The sequence below is a fragment of the Malaclemys terrapin genome, chromosome 3 (genome assembly GCF_027887155.1).
Source record: "Malaclemys terrapin pileata isolate rMalTer1 chromosome 3, rMalTer1.hap1, whole genome shotgun sequence".
NCBI lineage: Eukaryota > Metazoa > Chordata > Testudines > Emydidae > Malaclemys > Malaclemys terrapin.
The window spans coordinates 56,811,157-56,820,300 of NC_071507.1; the positions used below are offsets into that span (position 1 = coordinate 56,811,157).

Genomic DNA, 9,144 nt, shown 5'->3' on the forward strand with positions numbered 1-9,144 from the left:
TTGACTGTGAATCTAAGTAACCTACAAGGTGGCTGTGACCTGAGACTAACAGTTACATACACCCTGGTATGTGTAACACTTAGTATTATTTTATCAATTATTTTAATATGGATATGCATGTCAAATAAAAACAAAACAATTACTGGACATACACAAGTTTTTAGCTTTATTGTCTTAACAGGCTAATACTTTAAGATAAATGGTCACAGGCAGGCTTAGACACCAACATATAACAGCAACTATTTAAAAACACAAGTCTATAATTTATAGATTAATAAAGTGAAAACAATTAAAACATATTAGAAAGTGCTATCCCAGACAAAGATTAAAGCCAGAGCATTCCCCCAGACACACACAGACAACATTGAGCTTATGGTAGGAAGTGAATGCTGACTAGGTCACAAATGGGCCTATCTATAATCCAGGAGTAAAAACAAAACAGAAGACAGCCTTCATTAGTAAAAGTGTCTTGTTAAAACTTGTTAGCAGTATTTCAAGCTTCAAGTCACTCACAGAAATGAACTCTTGCCTAATGCTGAACAGACAACAATATCTATCTATGTTTAATTATAAATACAGGTGCCTGCAAGTTCTCATACTACACTGGATACTTTAAATACAGACATACTAACAGAACCAACAACAAAACACAAAAAGTTTAGGATTTGTTATTTCTTTAAGTGTTGCTCGTTATACATTCCATTTCACCCTCAGAAGGATGGAGGAATGACTACAATATGGTATTCACAAACCTATACATTATATTACGTTACCAAAGTAGTTAAACAAGATACCACCCAAAAATTAGAGGATATGCAAAATTCAGAACAGATTTATTAAACTTCTGTTTCTCTCTTCCAGGCCAAGAATTCCGGCTCAAAACAAAACCTGTATGAAAGTCACATTGGTAGCCTTCCAAATCCAGAAGTTACATCCATTTTAAAAATGAACTACACTTATCCATACCTGTTCCCTTCCCTCACCAGATATTTGTTGGGGGCAATGAGAAGGAGGCTGGGAAGACTGGATAGTCACTGTCCAAGAACATCAAATGATGATGTTAAGGATAGAAGTAGTATCCTGCTCCTTGAAAAATGGGAAGTTAGTCAACAGTTTTCCCTTACCTTAACAAAAGATATCTTTAGTAACACTGAAAAAAGGCATATTGACCCCCCTCACTGACTATTCTCTCTCTCTATAGCCAACATTAGAAATAGCCCCAGAGCTGGGCAGAGGAACTGCAGTACACTAAATTCCTTCTACTTCCCCTTGTACACCCCCCTTCCCCAACATTTGTCAATTTTTGTAAAATTGAAAAAGTACTACTAACCTGATAGGAAGGAGGGAGACACCTCCCACTAGCTAGGCTTTTCTATCTCACCCATCACTGGGGCAGCTTTAGCAGGACAATCCTGGGCTTTAAACACATGCATCACTGATCTGAGCCAGGCATTCGCATTACAGAGACCCCGCCACAGGGGCGCGCACGCACACACATACACACTCCTGTCTATTGGTTCAAATATAATATTTCAAAGCACTAGTCCTCGATGGCCCCTCTAACATAATAGCACACTCTGATGGCGAAGGGGCCAGTGCACCCAGGACATCACCTACCTCCCACACCCTTCTCCGTCTCAGCAGCAAAGTATGTAGCAATATGAGGTGTGTCCCCCCACCCCATCACTAAAATAGCTTAGAGCACCCAGTACCACGGGAGTGACCGTCCGTCCCCCCCCATCCTTCCTTCGCTGTTGCTCTCCTTGCCCAGTGGGGGAAGGGAAAGCCTCACCCCCATCTGCTGCTGTGTGCGCGTAGGGATGGGGGGGCTCCCGCCTCCCCCCGGTGTGCGGTTGGGAAGGATCCCGCCTTGCACCCCCCCGCCGTCCCCCGGGTGTGTGCGCGCGGGAGTATCCCCTGCCTCGCGTCCCCCGTGTGTACGTGCCGGGGGGTGGGGCTCGCTCACCTTCCAGCAGCCGGGTGATGAGGCTATCCACATTCAGCTCCCCGTCCGCCATCTTGTGTGCACCCGACTCACTAGTCCCGGGCGGGGAGAAGGCGGGGTGGAGAGGGCTTCACAGACGAGGGGGGCCGGCGACTCGCCCCAGGAATCCCGCCGGGCGCTTTGCTGCTCCCGCGCTGGCACCCAAAAGCGTCGGGCTCGGTCCCGCTCCGTTAAATGCGGGAGAACAACCCCCGCGCCTCCTCCCCGCCTCAGAGACCAGACTGCCGCCACCGCGCATGCGCCAACCCCCCCTTCCCGCGGCGACTTCGCTTCGGCACTTCAACAACTGCGCAGGCGCGAGGGACTCCGCGGGGGGGGGGGGGTTTACTGCGCAGGCGCAATGGGGTGTTCTTGCTGCGCTTCAGGCCCGCCTGTAGGTGCGCATACGTTTGAGATGATTTTCCTTTGCTCCCCGGGGCCCCCGGTCTGGTAACCGGTTGGGCCTGGCAGTGCTGCAAGCGAGGCCGGGCCGAGCTAAAGTCAGGTGGGGGCAGGGAGGGGGTTCTCCCGATTGAGTGTCAGGTAGTCCGAGAAGCACCTACCCGCAGTCACGTTCCGGGCAGGTGGGAATCTGTCAGGCAGCCCCAAGCTTCCCCAGCTGGAACTCACGTGCTCACCTCTGCCCCGATCAACTCGTGTGATCTGATCTTGTGTCACATTCGTTTATGCTTTTCTGAAAGGCTCAGCTCTTGGAACCATGTCTGAGAAGCTCAGTTTTCATTAAAAGTATGTTTCAAATAGGCTGACCCAGCCTCCCAGCAGACATCCGCCTGCTGAAACCACACTGGTCATAGGTCACAATTTATTTAAACAAACTATCGGCACTGAAATGCCAAGTTGTGCTCACTACGCCCATGTTCTAATGCAGATGTCAGGAATGATTTTCTAGCTAGCCTGGTCTATGCTCCCGTGTGGATGGGATCTTTAACATTATTATTTTTCTCATTCCTGAAATATTTTTCAGCATTACTTCTTGACCATTTCAGTGAATATGGTTTTGCCAACAGGTGCCTTACCTGAGTGGACATAAAATACTTTTGAAAGCAACTGTTAAAAATTCTCAAGAGTAGGGCCAACATGTTCAATTGTATGTAGGCTGCTAAAATGTAGCTGACTGTGCTGTGCAAACTGCAGCTGCGCTAGAAAAAATCAGGCCACTTACATACCTAAATATAGATGCAGATTAGGTTCCTAGCTTTAGGAGCCCAAGTCTGAATTTTTGCCTTAATCCATACAGCCCATGTAACTATATATGATTTTCAAGAACTCATTTTCATGTCACGATCAAGAAAAAACTAGTATGAACAAAGCTTTAAAGTTCTTTAATGATGCAACGAATATGTGGGAGTCTATGTTACGGGTCCCAGCAACTAAAGTGAGAAAGAGCTCCTTCAAAATGTGTAGGGTTATAATAAGGTTTCACTGGATGTGCTAAAAGAAAAGAAGAGACCATAAAAAGGCTCAACATTTGATTTTATATTCCCAGTTGGAGACAGACACCAAAATGTCGGAGGGGTAGCCGTGTCAGTCTGAATCTGTAAAAAGCAACAGAGGATCCTGTGGCACCTTTAAGACTAACAGAAGTATTGGGAGATTGCATCTGAAGAAGTGAGGTTATTAGCCACGAAAGCTTATGCTCCCAATACTTCTGTTAGTCTTAAAGGTGCCACAGGACCCTCTGTTGCTTTTTACAGACACCAAAATGTAATTCCAACTTATCTGCTAAAAGTTCATATGCATATACAAACTCTCTTCATTTTCAGCCTTTTCCATAAACAGCAAAGCACTAAGTGACACTTGGAAATTTGTTTTTTGTCAAGTTAGAAAAAGTAATTATTCAGCTTTTAAAAATAGGACTTTCAGCGCTGCCCAATATAGTAGATATGCTACCCATCCTGAATTTTAAAGCATTATCCCAGTTTCAGTGGATCAGTCCCACATTATTGAACTGCCCTGAAAGTCATCACAACATTGTGCTGTGGCATGATGATGTTGCACAGTGATAGAATGTTGCATGACAACAGGATGGAGTTGTGTAGTAATATTGCATTGTGACACTGATACAAATCATTTGCAGCACAAACTCCAAAAGATGGCAAATGATTGCTGCACTGGGCAAAGCTGTGTGGTAGCTGTATGTACAAGGTACATTAAAAATCCATACTGTACAAACCATAGTCTTGCCAACCACAATTCAAGTTATATCAAACACAGCACAGATCATGGTATACTATATAGTAACATGAAATAATTTGAAACATTTTGTGATATAGTATATTAAGGACTCCATAAAAAAATGCTCAGTCTTAAAAGGGAATTTAATTCAATCTGCTTGTTGAAAGAAAATAATTGTCTGGTGGTATTATGGCCCAATTAAGGAAATTAAATTTACAGGGGAGAAAGTTGGAATTTTATGCATTTATTACACAGTACAATGAAACTGAGATTTTTTTTATTTCAAAGAATAAAGTTATTTAACTCTAACTTTGTAACTGTGATGAACCATTTAAAATTAAACAGTAATATGCCAAAAAATCTTGTGAATCACCGAGTTCACTTTGTATACTATAAGTTTATTAATTTTGGTTAAAGATGCAGCAATAAAAAAAAAAAAAAAAGCCCATAGGTGCAGTTTATGCAACACTAACTTTAATTGAAAAAGAAGATGTGCTTAGCCACTTCTGCCAAGCAAGGATGCAGAGCAGAGATATCTTACTGGTGTTTTGGGTGGAAAAAGGAGTTGAGTATGTACTGATGTAAATTCCCATTAATCTTTCTCACCTTTGTTAATTTCTTATTATTTTGAAATTGCCTTCACTGATCCCACACTTCTCTTTGTTGCTTACTCTCCCCTTCTCAGCTTCATTACCATCAACCCTAAACAGCCTTTCCCCCCCTCAAATTATAAAGGAGAGGGACAAAAGAGGGTGCAGGGGGAAATGGTGCACCTAAGGGTATGTCTACACTGGCAGACTTACAGTGCCGGCAGCTACAGCGCCGCTCAGAGAGCACGGAAGGGAAACCATTGTTGTATGTTCACACTGTCAGCTGCCTGCCCAATAGAGTATTCACACTTGTGGCATTTGCAGTAGTATTTGGAGCAGTGCACTCTGGGCAGCTGTCCCGCAGAGCATCTCTTCCTCTTCCGCTGCTAAGAGTTGTGGGAAGGCAGAGGGGGTCGTGGGGCATCCTGGGTCCTGTCCCAATATCCCATGATGCATTGCTTCGCATTCCAGCAATCCCTATGCTTCCATCCGCATTTGGTGCCATCTTTTAACGGTACTGTGCGCTCTGTCTCTTCGGTCTGCAGGAATGGATCCCGAACTGTTGACCATTATGCTGCTCGCTCTGACTAACACGTCACGAGTGGCAGTGAAGTTATTCCTTAAACTACAAAGACAAGAGAAGTGTGACATTAATCTCGCCACATGTAGTAGCTATGACATGAGATTGCTTGTGGCATTCACGGAGGTGCTGACCACCATGGAATGCCACTTTTGGGCTCAGGAAACAAGCACTGAGTGGTGGAATCACATTGTGATGCATGTCTGGGATGACAAGCAGTGGCTGCAGAACTTGGCAATTGCACTGTGGTAGCTGGCTACTCCAGACTGCTACCGATCGATCGCTAATCAGTTTGGAGTCGGAAACTCTACCGTTGGACTTGTGTTGATGGAAGCATGCAGGGCCATTAATCGCATCCTGCTCCAAAAGATCGTGACTCTGGGCAACGTGCATGACATTGTGGATAGCTTTGCACAAATGGGCTTCCCTAACTGCAGAGGGGTGATAGATGGCACGCATATTCCAATTCTGGCACCAGACCACCTAGCTACCGAGTACATTAATTGGAAGGGGTATTTCTCTATGGTTCTTCAGGCACTTGTGGATCACCGTGGGCGTTTCTCCAGACTGCATTGTTCCAAGCGGGGGATCGTCTGGTGTACGGAGCAGGCATGGCCACCTGGAAAGATGCGCTGAGACCACTGCACGCATCACCAAGCAAACAGGAAGGGGACTTTCAAAATTCCAAAGGAATTTACGGAGTGGGGATGACGGTTGGTCACCTGAGGGCAGGGTAGTAGAGTTCAAACCAATGACCAGAGAGGCAAGAACAGGCATTGTGGGACACCTCCCGGAGGCCAATCGCAGCACTGTAATCGACCAGGATGCTGCACCCCTGGCACAGAAAGCTGTACGCCTCTCATCGGGATGGTTTTTTTTTTACAGTTTCTGCGCACTAAGTGGCTTGGCAGTGTATACACCTCGGAAGTTACAACGTAGAAAGCTGCTTTACTGCGCAGAAACTTGCCAGTGTAGACAAGGCCTTAGTAATATTGTCCTCGGTACACTCAAGCTTCCACGTTATTGTAAATAGCATGAGACTGACCCCATTCCCACCTTCACAGCATTGTTTCAACCTCTCAAACTACTTCTAGTCATTCAGAACAACACTACACTGGCCCACCCAGTCAGTCACTATGTCATTGACATAGCAGTTATTAATCACCCCAAGATCAAGTTCTCTAAGGGTACGGTATTTACTCAGACTCTCAGTTGCTACTTGATAGGCAGCGGCCCCAGCAGCATTGTTCCCCTAACCCTATCTGTTATTGTCTGCCTTATAAGGATATACAGCAGCATTCTATAAGCTGGTTCAAAACTCTACAGATTGTCTCTATTGTTTCCCCTTTGCTAAGCAAAAGGAAATTTTAGGGACCTTGTATGTCAGTTTTCTGTTTGGAGCACAAATCAGTGATGCTGAGTTAGTTGCTTTCTTTTTGTAAATAAATAAATTAAACTATGTACATAAGCCCTGTTTCTTTGAACAGAGGCGGTAACAAACTGCACACAGGCAATGCCTTTTGCAGAAACCTCAGATATGGCACCATTCCCCTGTCCAAGAATGAAACACCTGTTTTGTGCTTCTAGCTCTGTCCACAGTTAACACGAAACTCAAAACAGATCTAACTGCTTACCCAAACAGCCATCCACCCATCCTGCTCCTTTTCCTCCCTCAGCTCCTGTACTTTAAATCTGGACTGGGAAATGCCTAGTCCAAGGCTACTGCTCAGGCCAAATGGTGTGGAAAGGTGCCCTGACCATTAATCTTTTGGATATCTGCTCTGCAACAGAAAGGAAGCTCAGAAGCTAAAGACCGAGGCAGAGAGGATTCCTTTAAACCTATATATTACCCTTAAAGTCTCTGACTTCGGTTACTACATGACATTTTTAACTCCCTTTATGGAGCATTTCATCCTGGGTGGTGCTCAAATATCACTGACCATTAGTACCTTTTGCTACAGTAGTATTTTATTTTAAACTAAGCAACACCTGAATCTTGACTTTCTGTTACTTTTCCCCCCTCCCCCCACCAACCTGTATTCCCACTCCCATCTCCCTTGTGCTCTCTTCCCCCCCTCCCCCCCCAGGTCTATTTTTATTAGCAGAGAGCTGTTCTGGAATTGTTCTGATGCACTGCAGAATACATTATGTCACTCCCTCATTCTGAAAGCACACCTTACATGAGATTATAGATGCCCAGCTAAAGTCAGGCTTTTTTCAAGAATTTAGTGACAGTCTATTAAACTACTATAAGAGAATAAACTGTAAATGTTCTGCCTACATTTTACATTTCTGTTATCCACATCAAAGAGCTAAAGAGGCAGCGTAGTGGTTAGAGCAGATGATTGGGCTTGAGGCTTTCTGGATTCTTCTTCATAGATATCTCCTGCCTAAACCCCAGTGCAATCCATAATTCAAACTGGGGAAATTTATTTTACCTATGGGGCATAGCAGTGCTGGAACTAGAGGTGTTGGGGGTGCTGCCAAACTCCCTGGCTTGAAGTAGTAATAACTCAAATACATGGTTTCCACCTTCAGCATCCCCACAAAAAAATTGTTTCAGCACCACTGCCATGGGGCCCAATCCAGTAGACATGTTGAATCAGGTCCTATTCAAAATCAAGCTGGAGGAGGAAGTAGTGATGCTGTCTCCATTGTAACTTTTAGCCTTCTGGTTAGAGCACTTACCTAGGACATCCAGGTTCAATTCCTCCCTTTGTCTGATGGGGACAAAGGATTTGAACAGGGTTCTGCCACCTCTCAGGATATGGGATATCCCTCCACCTCGCTTCTTAAATCTGTTCCACTTTGGATAAACACTGAGGGCACGTCTTCACTACTTGCCGGATCGGCGGGTAGCGATCGATCCCCGATCGCTCTGCCGTCGACTCCGGAACTCCACTGCAGCGAGAGGCGGAAGCGGAGTCGACGGGGGAGCGTCAGTGGTTGACTCGCCGCCGTCCTCACAGCCAGGTAAGTCGACCTAAAATACACAACTTCAGCTATGTTATTCATATCTTAGGTCGACCCCCGCCCTCCCCGTAGTGTAGACCTAGCCTTACAGTGAATGGGCCCGAGAAAGAGAATGACTCTGTAGCCATGGCCCTCCCACTTTTTGCAAGTGGACAGGCCTGACCCATCCAGCCCCAGGCAGATGGAGGGGCCAGACTCCCTAACCCCGCTCTGGCTCCAGCTTCTGTCTTGGCATGGGAGGGGCCTTGGGTGGGGGGAAGAGGCAGGGCAGGGATGGGGCCACAGAGGTGATGGGGGACCCCACACCCACTTTTGGGAAGGCTCCGCCGCCCCTGGCTCATGTGCCAGGGCTAAAGATAGCAGTGTAGCCTTTCAGGCTCAAGCTTGGGCCCTGAGACCCTCCCGGTGTTTCAGAGTCTGGCTCCCAGTCTGAGCCTGAACATCTGCACTGCTACTTTAAGCCCTCTGGTGCAAGCCTAGGACAACTGACTCAGCTCTGAGACTTGCTGTTGCAGGTATTTTTTTGCTGTATAGACATATCCCACCCCCAGAGTACAGTGCTCCTTCTCCAAAGAATTTGTAAGTATTCAGTGGAACAGCATCAACAGGCGAGACTGAGCAAGGCCCACATCTGACTAACCCATCATTCATCATTTTCCTGAGAGGTAGGAGACCCCTGCTCCCCATCAGACAAAGGGAGAAATGGAACCTTGGTTTCCCATATCTCTCATTCATGCTCTAATCACTATGATAAAAGTTATAAGCGTGGTGGCAGCAGCACCACCACCTCCTCCTCCTCCGGCCATTTTGAGTGGAGTGAA

At 45.9% G+C, this 9,144-nt stretch overlaps 1 protein-coding gene across 3 annotated transcripts in view; it reads right to left on the reverse strand.

The window, feature by feature from the left end:
• Positions 1-2,258, reverse strand: part of PPP1CB (protein phosphatase 1 catalytic subunit beta) — a 49,729-nt gene extending 47,471 nt beyond the window's left edge. Inside the window, exon 1 of one of the 3 annotated variants that reach the window (XM_054021662.1) lies at positions 1,967-2,258. In XM_054021662.1, the coding sequence (XP_053877637.1) occupies positions 1,967-2,018 (52 nt within the window). In that variant the 5' untranslated portion in view covers positions 2,019-2,258. Of the gene's footprint in view, positions 1-1,617; positions 1,700-1,792; positions 1,874-1,966 lie in introns of those variants that run through there. The other 2 variants (XM_054021663.1, XM_054021661.1) reach the window with 2 other exon arrangements.
• Between the last annotated feature and the right edge of the window lie 6,886 nt (positions 2,259-9,144).